The 18,253-nt window shown below is 49.3% G+C and overlaps 1 protein-coding gene across 3 annotated transcripts in view; it reads left to right on the forward strand.

The window, feature by feature from the left end:
- The window catches only part of DENND1A (DENN domain containing 1A), a 257,523-nt gene extending 246,710 nt beyond the window's left edge, over nt 1-10,813 (forward strand). For 2 of the 3 annotated variants that reach the window (XM_032232685.1, XM_032232686.1), the window contains 2 exons: nt 6,156-6,411; nt 8,046-10,813. In XM_032232685.1, coding sequence (XP_032088576.1) covers nt 6,156-6,411; nt 8,046-9,305 — 1,516 coding nt within the window. In that variant the 3' untranslated portion in view covers nt 9,306-10,813. Of the gene's footprint in view, nt 1-2,244; nt 2,374-6,155; nt 6,412-8,045 lie in introns of all 3 variants that reach the window. The other variant, XM_032232687.1, reaches the window with a different exon arrangement.
- Nucleotides 10,814-18,253: the final 7,440 nt, after the last annotated feature.

Genomic DNA, 18,253 nt, shown 5'->3' on the forward strand with positions numbered 1-18,253 from the left:
CAGCCTTGCAGCCATGCCGAGCCTTCGGGATTGACGGACAGGCTGCCGTTCAGTCCCGGGCCCAACCACCTTTTCCCGCGAAGACAGCTCTTTGTGTGCCGAGCGTGAGCCGGTGGCGGGTGGCAGCCGCCGGGAGAGAAAGCATACCGAATTGGGTTAATGAGGGAAGAGGCTCGGATGCCTCCAGCGAAGGTGGGAGAGGGAGGGGGGAGGAATATAATAAATAGCCCTCGACTTTTTTTCAGCACGCCTCCCTCCGGCTCTTCAGCAAAATGGTTGAAGGCAGGGATGGAATTTGGAGGTTGGGCAAAAACCCTAGCTAGGGGATCACCCAAAAGTGCATGGAAGATTACGGTGTAGCCCTCTCCCCCAGCGCCTAATTTTCAACCTCCATGGCCTCCTGCAGCACTTTGCCGGCTGTTTTTGGCCCTGTTTTTGGTCCTGCAGCCCATTTTCGGTTCTGGTTTTAATTATTTGTCAACACGCACGAGGAAACAAGCATGAAAAGGCATGAAAAAAACGGCACAAATAAATGGATATAAATAAGCCAAAGATAAAAACACATAAAAAGAGTACATATCAATGGGGACAGTAGGACAGGGACGGAAGGCACGCTGGTGCACTTATGCATGCCCCTTTTACAGACCTCTTAGGCATGGGGTGAGGTCCATGGGAGACAGCTTAAGGTTAAAGGTATGGGGGTTAGGGGAACTGTTGTGGCCCAGCAGGAGCCGTTGGAGCTGCCACCAGGCTCCGACAGCGAGGGGCCCAATGAGTCAGCTCTGGAGGATGTGGAGGACCCTGGACAGGGTTCCGACTCCGAGCAGGGCGCAGAGAGGCTGGTTGGCCACCAGGAGGCACCTGAGCCTTGGACCAGTGGGGAGGAGACAAGGGAGAGTGATCCAGAAGCCAGCAGTGAGTTGTTCCTGGATGCCCGGAATCGAAGAGCTAATAGGCGTCAGGAACAGTTACGCAAATACAGGAGCTAATTGCGCTCAGCTAGTGGTCATTAGGCAATAGCAATAGCAGTTAGACTTATATACCGCTTCATAGGGCTTTCAGCCCTCTCTAAGCGGTTTACAGAGTCATCATATTGCCCCCAATAACAATCCGGGTCCTCATTTTACCCACCTCGGAAGGATGGAAAGCTGAGTCAACCCTGAGCCGGTAAGATTTGAACAGCCGAACTGCAGAACTGCAGTCAGCTGAAGCAGCCTGCAGTGCTGCATTTAACCACTGCGCCACCTAGGCTCCTCTCCAGACTATAAAAAAGACAGCTTGTGCACACGCCCCTCTTGCAGAAGTCAACTCCTTGACTAAAAGTTGGACAACTTTGGTAATTAGCTTGGCAGGCTGGATTGTTGCCAAGGTTTGTCTGAGTTGCTGCCAAGGTCCTTATCTGTTTGTTATGCTTGGCTTTCAGCCACCAAGGTTTTGGTTTCTTACTATTAAAGTAGATTCTAGTTAAGCTTGTCTCGGCTTTCGTTACTGGACGAAGGAGGGGGTCAGAACAGGGAACTAACGACAGGATCGGGTAGGGTTTTCCACACATTAGAACGGATTACATTAGGTTTGTATCTCTTAATAGCCCTTGTGTTATTGCGGTGGAAGTAAAAGTCATCATTAACAGGTAGGACGTTGTGGCAGATTATCTTGGGCACTAAGCTCAGACCGGAACGTAGACGACGTAGTTCAAGATTATCCAGGCCTAAAATTTCAAGCCTGGGGGCATAAGGAATTTTAGGTCTTGGCCCATTTTCGGCCCATTTTCAGCTGGCTGCAGGAGGCCACAGATGGTGAAAACATGGCACGGGGGGGAGGGGGATGCATGCAGCCCATTTTAGCTGCTAGGGGCACCATGGGCAGGTCCTTTGATATTTCCAGGCTGGCCCCATGGGCCAGATTTAAGCACCCGGCGGGCTGGATGTGATTCGTGGGCCGTGAGTTTGACACCTCTGGTGTAGGGTCTCCTGCTTCGGTGGGTGGATGGGTGGGTTGGACCAGATGATCTACAAGGCCTCTTCCAACCCTGTTAAATCTGAAGAGAGATTCTTCAGGTCAAAGCCCAGGGTCCCAAAGCCTCCCCAGAGTTAGAAACCTCTGTCCTTCTCCAGATGTTTCTGGAGCTGAGAATCCTTTCTCCTAGAATGTTGACGCCTGTGGTTTGGACTCCCTTTCCCCTCCGCAGGTATTGGTCCAACGATATATATAATCTTTTCTCTCCCTCTTCCCTGTCTCCTTCAGCCTGGTCAAGCCCACGCGCCACTATACGGTCTTCCTCTTAGAGGATTCTTCGGGCGATGAGCTTCCTCAGGAAGATGGTCCCGCCTCTGCCTTCTCTGACAGCTTTCTCTTCTCCGCTCCTTTTGAATGGTCTCTACCTTGACTATTGCTATCGCTCGCTCTGCTTCCTTGCCTTGCTTGGAGCCCTTCGCTGACCCATTAGCCTTTCCCCTTGCTTTGAGGCTTCTGTGGCGAGTGTCATGTCTCTGTGCGCGCATGTTCCCCTCCGCATTATATACCCCTGGCGACAAAGCAAATGCATTCTGGTTCCGGCCAAGGAGTGCCAAGGTTCGCTCTTCTCCTACGCTTGCTTGGATTGGCACTTGGGTTGGCCTGCCTCTGCCCGATTCTCTTGCCCATCCCTAGCACCCTGAAGGTGAATAGCCAGCTGCAAGCAGAAAGCCACCGGGAGATAGCAAGAGCCCTTAGGCTTATATGCCGCTTCACAAAGCTTTACAGCCCTCTCTAAGTGGTTTACAGAGTCAGCCCCTTGCCCCCAACAATCTGGGTCTTCATTTGACCCACCTCGGAAGAACGGAAGGCTGAGTCAAGCTTGAGCCAGTCAGAATCAAACTGCTGGCAGTGGGCAGAGTCAGTCTGCAGTACTGCATTTTAATCACTGTGCTACCATGGCTCTTATATAGATAGAGATAGGTGGGAAGAAAGAAAGAAAGAAAGAAAGAAAGAAAGAAAGAAAGAAAGAAAGAAAGAAAGAAAGCTATGAGGATAACAGGATAGATAGATAGATAGATAGATAGATAGATAGATAGATAGATAGATAGATAGATATACAGTAGATAGATATAGATGATAGATAGATAGATAGATAGATAGATAGATAGATAGATAGATAGATAGACAGACAGACAGACAGACAGACAGACAGATAGAGATATAGATACAGTAGATACAGTAGATAGATAGATGATAGATAGATGGATGGATGGATGGATGGATGGATGGATGGATGGATGGATGGATAGATAGATAGATAGATAGATAGATAGACAGACAGACAGACAGACAGACAGACAGACAGACAGACAGATATAGATACAGTAGATACAGTAGATACAGTAGATAGATAGATGATAGATAGATAGATAGATAGATAGATAGATAGATAGATAGATAGATAGATAGATAGAGATACGATAGATAGATAAATAGATAGATGATAGATAGATAGAGAGAAAGAGACAGACAGACAGACAGACAGATGATAATAGACAGACAGACATAGAGATAAATAGCAATAGCACTTAGACTTATATACCGCTTTACAGTGCTTTGCAGCCCTCTGTAAGCGGTTTACAGTCAGCATATTTCCCCCCAACAATCTGGATCCTCATTTGATCCACCTCAGAATGACGGAAGACTGAGTCAACCTTGAGCCTGGTGAGATTCAAACTGCCAAATTGCAGGCAGCCAGCAGTCAGCACAAGTAGCCTGCAGTACCGCACTCTGACCACTGCGCCACCTAATTGCTCTTAGATGGACCTGGGTGAGACATGGAGAGGCCTGAGAAGGACCAAGGGAGAAGAAAGCAAGGTTTCATCATCTCTGCCTGGAATGGAGTCCCACCCCTTCTTTGAGAGGGTTGGTTGAAGGGCGTTCAGGTTGAAGTAGGGACTGGGACCTTCCCCCAAGGCGATTGGAAGCATCTCCAGGGGAAAAAAAATGACAGCAGAGCGTTTGAAACTCTTGAGTATCCATGCCCATCTGGCTCTAGGAGGGCACCCTGCCTAAATGCACGTGGGAATCCAAACCGTTGTGTGACTTGAGCCGAAAAACTCATTATTGTCCCAACCACGTCGCCTCTTCTAACAGAGCATGGAGCAATTCTCTACTAATCAACTACCCATGGGTTGAGGCGCCAGAGATGAACCGAGCTCCTGCCCAGCTCTTCTGCCTTTTTGGCTGCTTCCTTCCATCTCAAGTCTTGTTTTGAATGCCAGTCCAAAACCACCCTGGAGATTGTGTAAGTCTGGGGGGGGGGGGGGAGATGTTAATTGGATTTGGCTTGCACTTCCGTCCCCTAACATAGGCATGAGATGTGAGTCCCAGGGGATTTCCCAAGACAGTAAAAACCACACACTTAGTCCCCCAAACCCTCTTTTTATTTCAAAGGCTGTGAATTCTGTTCAGCCCATAATGAGTCACAAACAGTTTGCCAAGTGTCCGGCAGAAGTCTGCCAAAGTCTTTCAGGATAAGGCTGATAAGCACCTGCCTTCATCTTCCTTGAAACACTGCCAAAAACCTAGTTGGCAATTAGCTTGGCGAGGCCATACGGAGCACAGAGTCAAAACGGAACTTCAGAATTAAACCTGCATGAACAAAGGTGCTTCCACAGGACTCCTTCATGTCCTATGGGAGGGGCCGATTACCTCCAAGCCTTATTCCCGAGTTGTTCCTTTTGTTTTAACTATTCTTGCCTTCTGGCAGCTCTGCGCATGCGCACACTGGGAACAGGCTCCCCCTGTTTCTCTGCCTCACTGATATCTGACTCCGGAGGCTCCAGAGGCAGCATGTAACTCCCAGATGGCCCTGGCCCCCCTCTCTACCTCCAACACAGAGCCCTCATCCCAGAGTCCAGGACTGGCCCATGTTCCTTCCCAACCTCCTCACTGTCCAACTCTGCTGCCAGTTCCACAGGTTGCCGGAGGACAACAGTTTCTTCCCTGCTCAGTCCTGTCATCCTCCTAACGGACCATGATGTTCCTTCATGGAGGAGACATTGTTTTAAGAATTGTGGAGGGATTAAGGATTCAAAAATCCAAGATTCACCAGGGATGGTCTGTGCAGAGTCCTCTGGAGCCAAAGGAAGAGCTTTCCTTGTGGTCCTTCAGAGCCCCTACGTGACTCTCGCTCCATAGGTTGTCATCGTGGATCCAGGAAGCCCATGTCTGATTTTGGTCTGCGCAGAGTCCTCTGGAGCCAAAGAAAGACTTTTCCTCATGGTCCTTCAGCGGCCCCTGCGTGACTTTCTTGCTCAGTAGTGTCAGAGTTTGTTGCATAAATTCAAATCCCAAAAGCCCACGCAGATAACTGATTCAGCTGGACTCATTAACTTCTTTATATACATAATAACGCATGAATAAATGTACAATACCAACAGATGATTCTTCCAAGTAAACACAAGGCAGGAGAGTTACAGGCAAACACAAGCAGTTAGCTTCATTTCAGCAGACAAGCCCAGACAGAGTGCTTGTTTACTTCGCAGAGCAGCAGACTGCTTTAAGTTTCTGTTTCAGTTCTCTGCACAGACTCAGATCTGTTTAAGCTTTCACTGGCTGACTTAGTTGCTGCGCCTATTCCTTGGCTCTCCTTGTTCCCATGTCTCTCCCAGTCACGAATACGTTAACAAGTAGGTTGTCATCTTGGATCCAGGAAGCCCATGTCTCATCCTTACTTTATGCACATTGACAAGAGGAATCGTTTGGATCCTCTTGGTTTTCAGAGTCCTGGTGTCTCATGCTGGCTAAGATTTTCCCCTCTTTTCCTTGACCCCACTTCTCCTCCTTTCATTGGTTTTTGCTGTGAGAAATGCATGCTTGGTGTCATCCATCTGGAGCTGGCCTGTGTCTTGTTTTGTGTTGAAAGCACACAAAACTTCCAGCGGAACCCTAGTGTAGTTTTGTGGTGTCTTCATTTGTGTGGCCTTTGCCAAATGGAGTACATGGTGGCCACATCTCTGTGGGCTTCAGGCTGTTCCTTAAACGCCTCAGCTCCAAGCTGGGAGGTCATGTGGAATTGTCACTCATCACACACCCATCAGCTCCTCCTGGCTTTCTCTTGACCATGAAGGATTTGGGTAGATTTCTCCAGAGGGATCCAGTCTCTAAATGACCCATTGTGTTCCTTCTGACAGGCCTCAGCCCTATCGAGCTCTAAAAGAATCTGATAGCGGTGACGGAGAAGAAGGCATCAGTCCTGAGAGATTCCAAGATGACATCCAGGTTGACCCAACCACTCCAGAAAGCCCTGCAGATATCAGTCTTCTGGAAGACATTTTTGCAGGACTGGAGGTGGCAACACAACCACAACCGCTCAGCCAAGCCAGGAGCTTAGAAGATCTGAGGACTTCCAAAGAGGAAGAAGACCAACAATGCTCCTTTGATTATCAGGTACGGGACTTGAGTGGGTGGGAATGGCCGAAAACATCTGAAACTGCTGGTACAGATAGTTCTTGACTTCCAACCATAATTGGAACTGGATTTCTGATTGAAGGTTGTGGCAGGGGTGAGATTCAGTTGGTTTTAGAGAACCAGTAGTGGAAATTTTGAGTAGTTCGGAGAACTGGCAAATGCCACATCTGGATGGTCCCAGAGTAAGGTGGGAATGAGGATTTTGCAATATCATTCCCCCTGGAGTAGGGAGAGAATGGGGATTTTGTAGTATCCTTCCCCCTGGAGTGGGGAGGGAATGGGGATTTTGCAGTATCCTTCCCCCAGGAGTGAGGAGGGAAGGGAGATTTTGCAGTACCCTTCCCCTGCCATGCCCACCAAGCCATGCCCACAGAACTGGTAGTAAAAATATTTGAATATCACCACTGGGTTGTGGTGTCCATAAGACCAGGTGCCCATGTTTTCCGATTTACCATAAAACACTTGTTCCACACGCTTCTTAATTCTCAATAGTCATTAAGTCACTGGTTGTAAATTGGGGGTTATCTGTAGTGGTGGATTTAGAGAAGAGTATATTTGGTTATTTGCTGACGAGAAAGCCAGATGGAGAACATAAGGTACGGTGGGAAGTCGTGAAGAACTTACAAGGGGTATCTTGAAGTCTTGATAAGGGCAGGAGACCAAGCGAAGAAGGAGAACCTAAGGGTGATTCCAGGAAGACTTTCCCCAAGAGGATTTTGAGGAAGTGGGAGAAAGGTCCCCCAGTTGGCACAAAAGGACAGATGGTTCCTCTTAGTGCAGGGGTGTCAAACTCAAGAGCCAGGGGCCAGATCCATCCCACGGGGTGCTTAAATCTGACCTGTGATGCCAGCCTGAAAATATCAAAGGACTGGCCCATTTTCGGCCTGTATGGCTTCCTGCGTGGAGGCCCTCGTGACCCGTTTTTGGCCTTCCCGGCCTCCTGCCACACTCTGCCAGCCGAAAATAGACTGAATGGAGTCCCTGTGGGGCCCCGCGTGGAGGTACTGAGGAGCCCCCGCACAGCCCATTTTCAGCCTCCCCAGCCTCCAGCAGAACCATTTTTGCCAGCCAAAAATAGGCCGCGCAGAGGCCCCTCAGTACCTCCACACTGCCCGTTTTCTGCCTCTCTGTCCTCCAGCCGCACTCTGCCGAGTAAAAATGTTTTCGGCCGGCAGAGTACTGCAGGAGGCATCCATCCCATCTCCCCCTCTCCCTGCCAACCCGCAGAGGAGAACTACAATGCTGATATGGCCCGTTTTCGGCCTCCCTGGCCTCTAGCAGCAATGCCAGCCGAAAATGGGCCACGTGGTGGCCCCTCGGTACCTCTACATGGCCCGTTTTCGGCCTCTCTGGCCTCCAGCAGCACTGCTGACCGAAAACATTTTTGGCTGGCAGAGTGATACAGGAGGCATCCATCCCATCGCCCCCTCCCTCTCGTCCCCTCTCCATCCCGGCCCACAGAGGACAACTACAATGTTGATCCAGCCCTCGAAGAAATCTAGTTTGATACCCCTGTCCTAATGGAAGGTCAGACCCGGGGAGTCAGTTAGAAAGGAGAGGAACAGCAGAAAGTTTGGAGAAAGACTCTCATGATTTTTCTGTTTCTCTGACAGCGGATGGATCTTGGTTTTGCCGAAAAGAGCTGGACCACCCCAGGGATGAAGTTTTCGCACCCTTATAAGCAGTTCTGGGGCCTAGGCCACGATGACATGGCCCTTTCCACCAAGTACTCCCCCAAATCTCCAGAGAGACCCCTGAGAAGTGTGCCTCCTGTCCCCAGGAGGCCTCAGAGCAGAGAGGCCATTCTGGACCTCCCCGAGAAGGAAGTTGGGAGTTCTCCTGCTGCCCAAGGGAATATCACCATCCCACGACCCCAGGGGAGGAAGACACCAGAGCTGGGCATTGTCCCACCGCCCCCTCCACCCCGGCTTTCCAAGCAGCAGGCACCCCCAGAAGCTGCCCCTTGCCTTGCAGGGCCTGGCAACCTGTCCTCGGAGCTTCTGCAGGAGACCTTTGCATCCAGAAACGTCTCTCTGGACCGGCCACTGGCTGCTTTTGCTCCTCACCAAGTCCAGCTTTCGTCCACTGCCATCACCGAAGGAGATCTGCTCCAACCAGTTAAGGTCAATGCAGAAGGCACGAGTGGAGACAGCGAGTCCCTCCTTGCTCTTCTAGATCCACTGAAGTCAGGAGAAGGTCAAGATGCCCGCTTTCCGATGGGCTCCCGAAGCCAGCTGGGTTCCTCATCCCCCAGCCCTGCTGGCAGCTTCCCATCCACAGAAGAAGACCTCATGCCCTCTACATCAGCACCCTTTCGTCAATTGCTGGGATACCCTCCCTCGGTGACACCCTTTGGGCCACCGTCTCTCAACCCCTTCGTGCAGGCCGTGCCAGCGCCCCTGCCGCTCACTCTAGTCAGGGCCCCGGGCGGCCCGTTTGCTCCCTCGTTGGGCCATGCTTACAGTTCCAGCTACATCACGTCCAACTCCAGCTTCTTCCAGCCCCAGAGGCCTCCCCTCAACCCTCTGACCCTCTCCATGCCCAACCTCTTTGCCAAGTCTCCCTCAGCTCCACTGCCAGCTCCGCTGCTTTCCCAGAGCGGCGTCCTTCGACCGACGCAGCCCTGTGCCCCTTCTAAGATCCGGACATTGCCTCTTACTCACTCTGCGATCAAGACGAGGCAGGCGGCGAGGCCCAGCAACCTCCCACTCCTGCCCCCCAAGACCAAGGTTGGAGACCCTGCCTTGTGTCCCTCTAAGACTCCGCTGGCTAAAGACCCCTTTGAAGACTTGTTAAATAAAACCAAGCAAGAAGTGTCCGTCACACCCGGTAAAGTCGAGCAGTTAAGGAGGCAGTGGGAAACGTTTGAATGAGCCCAGTTGGCATCCGAGACTACTGAATGTTGGGTCCACAGAAAGAGCAGTATTTCCCCGAGCAAAGACAGGTCAACCAGCTGGCACTGCTTCCTCCCTATTAGGAGAAAGGCCTGGCTGAGCCCTGAATAGGAACAAGGAAGCCCCTCCTCTTCACCATTTTGCCCACCACCGTCCTTGGAAAGGTGATCTGGGCTCCTTGACATTCTTCCACTTTTCCTCAAGATAAGTAGACAATAAGGTCAACCTTGCATCCCCATAATCATGGTCCTATCACAATTCCCCAGGTAAGCACTTGCCTCCATGACCAGGTGTCCAATCCAAACCAAGTTGATCATGATCTGAACCTTTCCAGTTCATTTTGTCGTACTTTCTCCAACGTATGTTTGGCCGCATGGATTCAAGGCCCCATGCGGTCCCTCCAACTCCCTTACCGGTCCCTCCAGATCTCTACGCACAACAGTCTCCCCTTTCCTAAGCCACCCCTTTCATGCCTCCGGGTTTTAGCATTCGGGTGGTAGCACCACACCATTTTTCAGGGAAGCTAGGACGTAACTCTTCATACTCATCCACCAGTTGGCACTACCAGCAATTGTTAACTTTTTTTAAAGAGCAAGACACACGATCGTGGTGTCCCCAAGCCCTCCTCTCACTGTGCTGACGTTACATGAACATATATGTGTAGAGTTATTAAAGTGTTACTCGGCGGCTTCCTTCCCTGGATGGGAGGAGGAGGAGGATCTCTGCAATACCCTGGTCTATTATGAAAGATGTCGATGGACAACAGCATCCACCTGCTGCCTGATGGAACAGGGATGGTGGTGTTGGTAGGACGGCGATGATAGACACAAAATGACTTTCACCCCTGGTTGTGGACTAATTGGCTTTGGTCTTCATAACCTGAAAGCCAGAAGTCCTTCTGTCTCTGTTTCATCTTCTTTCTCAACTCCTACTGAAGACCAAGTTTTCCATCTAGGATGTTTTGGGAAAAGGACCCCCCACACCACAAAATTCAGACCCACTCATGGACCTCTCTTTACACCTGCCTCTCTTTTCTTTTCCTCACTTAAATTTGGGGAGGGGGGGATTTAAAAAAAAACCCTGGGCAGTTTGTTGTTATTTGAATCACTCGTTGTGTGGGAATTAGGCTAGCCAATTGTCTATGTCCACAAGAACTCACTGTGTAGATCACCACTCTTCAACGCCATCTCTGGCTCCCCGATGGGTTTCCTCCCATTTCTATCACCCTTGATGAGGTTTTCCTACCAGTTGAAGAGTTAGTTTGGCTTCCATCTCTACCCCTAAGCCTGTAGACCCCAAGAACCTGGTTGATTCCTCCAAACATGGGGACAATCCACCTCTAGATCTTCTGTCGGCCTCTGTCCAAAAACCGTGGCTTTTGAGGAAGCCCTTTCCATGTTTTGTATAATCCCTTTTCCTGGGGGGAGGGGAAGGAATATGTTTTTTGATATTAACCTACTTCTGGATAGTAAAATATTTGAAGCCCATCCAACGGGCCACAGACTGTTGCTTTCTTTCTTCAAGGTTTTGGTGTACGGAGTGGGGATAGAGTACCGATCTTCAGGCTGTGACTATGGTTAACCCTGTGAGAGATCTATCAAATCTCATGTTCTTTCCACAAAGGTGTACCCCAACTAGGCACACATGAGTGAAGCACTCACGCACCAGTGGTGGGTTTCAAAAATTGTTCAAATCTACTCTGTGGGTGTGGCCTCCTTTGTGGGAGTGGCTAGTCACCCATGTGACCGGATGGGAGTGGCTTGCTGCCCATGTGACCGGATATGAAGATGCCAATGACACTTGTCAGGACCACCTTAAATTACCTCTCACACAGCACTGGCAGGCATAAGAATATGATGTAAACTTGTTTTTTAAAAGGCATCTTTGGTTTGCGTTAAAACAACTTCAACACATGCAATGTTCTGATTGCACCACAAACACAGTAGTCATCCTTACCTTTCACAGAGGCACTGAGTTTTATAAATAGGAGCATGATAGTGTAGAATAATCATATCCAAGGACCAGTGGTGGGTTTCAAAAAATTTTGGAACCTCTTCTGTAGGTGTGGCCTGCTTTCCGGGTCCACTGGTGGAACCTCTTCTAACCAGTTCAGTAGATTTGACGAACCGGTTCTACCGAATAGGTGCAAACTGGTAGGAACCCACATCTGTCGCGCACGTATTCGCTCACAACCAGCGAACTAATGTGCTGAAGTTATGCTGAAGGACGCTAGCCAGATGAATACTTGGTAGGCCGAAATTCCCCCCCCCCCCCTAATTTCCTCCCCAAAAACTAAGGTGCGTCTTATACTCCAGAGCGTCTTATACTCCGTAAAATACAGTAAATTAGAACAAAGGATGAACAGCCTACTGCTTTAAAATATGGCAAAGATGTAAACATGGGAAGCTGTTTGCTAGGATAGCCCATCATCTCCTAGGTACAAGTACAGTATTTGAGAACTTGTAAACAATCTATTGTTTCCAATATTGTTTATTGGAGGGACATGGTGGTTCAGTGGCTAAGACGCTGAGCTTGCCGATCAGAAAGGTCAGCAGTTTGGCAGTTTGAATCCCTAGTGCCACGTAATGGAGTGAGCTCCTGTTACTTGTCCCAGCTTCTGCCAACCTAGCAGTTCGGAAGCACGTCAAAAATGCAAGTAGAAGAATAGGGACCACCTTTGGTGGGAAGGGAACAGCATTCCGAGTGGCTTCGGGAGTTGAGTCATGCTGGCCACATGACCACAGAGACGTCTTCGGACAGTGCTGGCTCTTTGGCTTAGAAACGGAGATGAGCACTGCCCCCTAGAGTCGGGAATGACTAGCACATCTGTGCAAGGGCAGCCTTTACCTTTACTATAGGCTTAATTGGAGACAGGTGGCAAATAAATTTCTTAATAAATAAATAAATTGGTGTAGAAACCCACGAATCTACAAAGACCCTTACTCAGCTCCTTTTTGGATAAATAAACTACAGCCAGTTCTCGACTTACCACAGTTCATTTAGTGGCCATTCAACGTTACAACAACACTGAAAAAAAGGAACTTAATGATTGTCCTAAATGTGCTTTTTTTTCCAAGAGGCAACTGGACTTCCTGTTTTTTTTTCTTTTGAAGGTGTTTTGCTTCTCATCCAAGAAGCTTCTTCAGCTCTGACTGGATGATGGTGGGGAATGGAAGGATTTATGCTCCTTGCAGACAGCTGGTCCTTTGCATCCTTTAGAGGGTTGTTGAGGCCACTTAACAGTTCCAAGACACCCATTTGTAGCACTCAGGTGACCCTGAGGACACAGAGAAACCTCCAAGTGGCCTCAATGACCCTCTAAAGGATGCAAAGACCAGCCGGTCATTTGCATCCTTTTAGAGAGTCGTTGAGGCCACTTGGAGGTTTCTCTGTGTCTTCAGGAGTATCTGAGTAAGGCAAATGGGTGTGGAGCCTTCTTGGAACTGTTGAAAGGACTGTGTTGTAGCCTGTTAGATCATTCCACAGTTCCAAGAAGGTTCCACGTCCATTTGCACCACTCAGGTGACTCTGAGGACACAGATAAACCTCCAAATGTCTTCAGAGAAAAACCAAGGAAGTCCAGTTGCCTCCTGAAAAAAGCCCCTTTGGGACAACCATGGCCTCGAGGACTGAGAATCTCTACAGACTTTTAGCTACAAAATTTGGGATGGAGACCCTTGGAATGGGGTGGGAGGAGGAAAGGATTTCCAGAGGGAAAAATTGCAGACTACAAGAACCATTTGCACCACTCAGGTGACCCTGAGGACACAGAAACCTCCAAGTGGCCTCAACGACCTTCTAAAAGGATGCAAATGACCAACTATCTGCGAGGAGTATAAATCCTTCCATTCCCTACTATCTTGTCAGAGCTGAAGAAGCTTCTTGGATGAGAAGCGAAATGTCTTCAAAATTAAAAAAAAACAAGAAAGTCCAGTTGCCTCCTGAAAAAAGAACCTTTGGGACAGCTACAACCTGGATGATGGAGAATCTCAATAGATGTTTGACTTATGACTGTTTCTCACACTTGTGACCACTGCAGCATCCCCATGGTCACGTGATCAAAATTAAGACACTTGGGACTCACAGGTATGACGGTTGCAGTGTCCTGGGGCTCCTGGCGAAGGCAGATTCGCCTAACAACTGTGTTATTAACAACTTTAGCAATTTGCTTCACAAGCAGGGCAAGAAAGGTGGGGAAATGGGGCTAAATTCATTTAACAAATGTCTCACTTAGCAACCAAAATTTGGGGCTCAGTTGTGGTCATAAGTCAAGGACTACCTGTATCGTGATAAGTCAGTTTCTCCTTTTTCATAAGGCCTTTTGGCCTACCTTCCATTTTGAACTCTTGGACAGGTGTCTTGTGGCCCACCAGCGGAGCTAACAGCAGAGTCGGACAGTGAGGAGGTTGGTGAGGAACCTGGGTCAGTCCTGGAGTCTGGGGAAGGCTCGGATGAAGGCTCTGTGGCGGAGGCAGAGAGGGGGCCAGGGCCATCTGACAGTTATCAGCTGCCTTCGGAGTCAGACATCAGTGAGGCAGAAGAACAGCTGGAGCCTGTTCCCAGTGTGCGCATGCGCAGAGCTCCCAGACAAATGGAACAGCTAGGGAACAAGGGTCGACTCGGGAGTAAAGCTCAGCTGGATGGTGAATGGCCCCTCCCATGGGGAATAAAAGAGGAGCAACTGGGGAGTAGAGTTTGCAGGAGGCAATCAGTTCAATTCATTCGGGTGAAGATCTGTCCCTGACTTCTTGCCAAGGAATTGCTGCTACAGCGTGGAGTTTGGAAGATATCGGCCTGGCAGCTCTCCAAGCCTGAGAAAGGTCTGTAGTTGTGAAATCTCTTGAAAGACTCTCGGCCGGGACTTTGCTGGAGAGGAATTCCCTTCAACCTAAATAAAAAAGGGGTTTTATCGGGATGAGGAGTTGGCTTCGTGCTTTTGGGAAGCCTAGGTCAGAACAAGCCGATGACCACAGCTCATCAACCCGTTTCAAGTTAAAGAGCCCAGATAATGTTTCTTATGTACGTTTTTAATTACAAACGGGATAACCAGGATTGGGTTCCTTACATCTGCAGCAAGCGCTTCGTGAAAAAATAAACCCCCACATTTAAATATCAAAAGTTCACATTAGAAAAGAAAAATAAATTAAAACGGCAGAAAGGTTTCGTCACTGGTGGATCTAATGGGGCTTCGAGAAAGTGGAGGGAAGGATGGCTACTTCTCTGAAAGGGAGGGCAAACCTTTCGTGTGGGGTGACGAAATTAAATGGAACTCCTTTGCCGTAGTGACTAGTCCTCAAGAATACATCTAACACAAGGTTTCAGGGCATTGCAGTTTCCAGATGAATCATTCAAGTGATGGTAAAGCAAAGACTAAAACTTAAGACTGAAACTTATTCTCCAAAGCACCTGGGGGCAGGACAAGAACAATGGGTGGAAACTAACCAAGGAGAGAAGCAACCTGGAATTGAGGAGAAACTTCCTAACGGGTGAAAATTAACCAGTGAAACCACCAGAAGTTGTGGGTGCTCCATCACTGGAGGTTTTTAAGAAGAGAGCGGACAGCCACCTGTCTCAAATTGTATAGGGTCTCCTGCTTGAGCAGGAGGTTGGACTAGAAGACCTCCAAGGTCCCTTCCAGGTCTGTTCTGATTGCTTGATTGAACCAGTAGAACGGCTCGCCTTCAGAAATTGTGGGTGCTCCATCACTGGAGGTTTTTAAGAAGAGGCTAGAGAGTGACTTGTCTGAAATGGTCTAGGGTCTCCTGCTTGAGCCAGGGGATGGACTAGAAGACCTCCAGGGTCGCTTCCAACTCTATTCTGACTGACTCTGAGATGTGGGTCTGTGGTGTGACTTACAAGCTGCTCCACAGTGGAAACAGCTTGCCTTCAGAAGTTGTGGATGCCACATCACTGGAGGTGTTTAAGAAAAGACTGGGCAACCACCTATCTGAAATAGTATATAGGTTCTCCTGCTTGAGCAGGATTGGACCTTGGAGGTCTTCTAGTCCAACCTACAGTAGGGTTTCCTGCCAAAACGGGGGGTTGGACTAGAAGACCTCCAAGATCCCATCCAGCTCTATTCTGACTGACTCAGACCCACATCTCCATCTTCAGTAAGTCTTGATGCCTTGAAATGTGTAGCTATTCTAGTCCCCAATAGATCTCTTTTAGAAGGGTGTGGCCATGACTAAGAGAAGCTCAAAGATGAGCTTCGGCTGAGCTTGGTTCCTTGCCACCAATTTTCCATCGGTGGGAGTTGACCAAAGAAAATTGGCCACGCTATTTTTCCCAGGATGCATCAGCTGGCTGGCAATTGGGAAGGTTTGTTCTTCCTCAGAAGTTAGAGGAGGCACAGCCTGATTAGGCTTCTCCTTAGTCTGCCTTCACCCAGACGGGGAGATACTTGCCTTCTGAATGGACACCTCATAGGTCTTCAAGGGGAAAGGCTGGAGTCATGAACCAGGAGCCTTGCGAGACACAAGGTCAACCAGTTGCCCTAACTTTTCTTCCTCCCGTCCTGACCTTTCCTGCCTTTGGGAGAAGAGAGATAGGTTTCTCCCCTCCTGTGCTCAAAATACAGAAGGAATTGTTTGTGGCGGGTGGGAAGAATCCGATTTGAGGGCGCCTCTTCCTAGGGTTGTGTTGTGATGACTACAGCCAACCCTCAGTGAAGAAGGACATCTATGCAGGGGTGGGCTTCAAAAAACTTGGCAAGGGGTTCTTTGCCCAGTTGGGTGGGACCAGGAGTGGGCGTGTCCATGCTGCACCATGTTGGGGGGGCGCGTTTTTGCCCTCCCTGGGCTCTGGAGGCTGATGGCAAGCCTCCGGGAGGGCAAAAACAGCCTCCAGAGCAGTGGTGGGTTCCTCTCTTCATCGCTACCGGTACGCTGCGCATGGGGCCAGGCGTCCTGGTCATGCATGTGTGCACGCATGTGCACTCCATTGCCCCTGCAACACCCATCTGCTCATCGGAGGTTGCTCATGCGCCGCACAATGTGCACATGTGCGCAATTGGCCCGGTTGCTTTACAAATAGGTATGGAACGCGCGTGGGCGGGTGGTTCAAACAAGCCAACATACCGGTATGCCTGTACCAGGCCATACCAGCTGAAACCCACCACTGTTCCGGAGGCCAGAAATGTGCCCGTTTCCAGCCTTCCCAAGCTTCTCTGCACACCGTGCACTTATCTGCATCCAAAATGGGCCACATGGGAACTCCTGGGAGAGGTTGGACAGGGCCAGCTAGGAGTGGAATTTGGGGGTTCTCTGAACTGCACAGAAGCTTAGCTAGAGGTTCTCCCTAACCCCCAGCAGCCCACCCCTTCATCTATGTACATATCTCTTATGTCTGAGGTATGGGCTGAAGTACCACATTAGCCTCTTGGGGAGGCTATTTCCTTTTGATTTGTACTTCTGAAATATTCCCAACCATGTCCCACAACATTACATCAGGAAGAAACAGAGGTGGTATTCAGCCAGATCAGACCGGTTCAGGCGAACCGGTAGCAGAAATTTTTAGTAGTTCGGAGAACTGGCAAATACCACCCCTGGCTGGCCACGTCCCCGATCTATTCACTGCCTCCAGAGTCCCAGCTGATCGAGTCTCAGTTGCACAGGAGAATAGATCTGGAAAGTAGGCTGGTCGTGTGGGGAGGGAATGGAGATATTGTAGTATCCTTCCCCAAGAAGTGGGGAGAGAATGGAGATTTTGCAGTATCCTTCCCCCAGGAGTGGGGAGAGAATGGAGATTTTGCAGTATCCTTCCCCCAGGAGTGGGAAGGGAATGGAGATTTTGCAGTATCCTTCCCCCGGGAGTGGGGAGAGAATGGGGATTTTGCAGTATCCTTCCCCCAGGAGTGGGGAGGGAATGGAGATTTTGCAGTATCCTTATCCCGGGAGTGGGGAGAGAATGGGGATTTTGCAGTATCCTTCCCCCAGGAGTGGGGTGGGAATGGAGATTTTGCAGTATCCTTCCCGCAGGAGTCGGGTGGGAATGGAGATTTTGTAGTATCCTTTCCCCGGGGGTGGGGAGGGAATGGAGATTTTGCAGTATCCTTCCCCTGGGAGTGGGGAGAGAATGGGGGTTTTGCAGTATCCTTCCTCTGCCATGCCCACCAAGCCACACCCACATAACTGATAGTAAAAAAAATCCCACCACTAGGAGGACTCCAACAGTGTTCTCCTTATGCAGCCATCTGTAGGAATTCATACCAACCCTGACTAAGCCAGGTTTCAATTTTAGGGAACATGTAGTGTTTCTGAAAAGATTTCTCACTATTCTTCGTAAATTATGGCAGTCAGGTGCCAATGGTTGTGAGCTACAGTTGACCACACATTCAAGGGTCTGGTTTACCATGTAGAATCAGGTGTATTTTCTCCAACCAGCATTCTGTGGTTGCTTCTTGGGGAACAAGAGAAGAAGAAGAGAGCAGAGTTGCCACCACACCTGTCTATAGCACCTCGGACTTCCTGTGGATGCACCAAGGAGGAAGGAAGGAACAGCCAAATACGTTCAGCCTACACTAAAACAGGAGAAATCTTTGTTAGCGAGAGTCAAACTTCTACCCCCCTACAGTTTAGCATAGAAACCTGAACTTTCCCTGGGAGAAATAGATGGCTCTTAAGTTGTTGGAGTGGAATCATTTCTACGTTTATCAAAAATTATAACCGAAGGGTGAAGCGAAGTGGAAGAAGCTGAGGGATCTTGGGTTAATACTGTTTCAAGTGGTTTGTTTACAAGGCACTTTAGGATGGGTGCATTGTACCCGAACACGTGAAGGAGGTCACAGAAATTGTAGGTACTCGTCTCTCATCTAGAGGAGGGTAATGATAAGTTCATGTTTTGTTCTGTGAGAGGAGGAGGAGATATTTTGGACTTCTTGTGGTGTGTTAGTGGGGTTAAGCAGCTTTTGTTGCTTACCCTCTTCT

This window comes from Thamnophis elegans, chromosome 16 (genome assembly GCF_009769535.1).
Source record: "Thamnophis elegans isolate rThaEle1 chromosome 16, rThaEle1.pri, whole genome shotgun sequence".
NCBI classification, from domain to species: domain Eukaryota; kingdom Metazoa; phylum Chordata; class Lepidosauria; order Squamata; family Colubridae; genus Thamnophis; species Thamnophis elegans.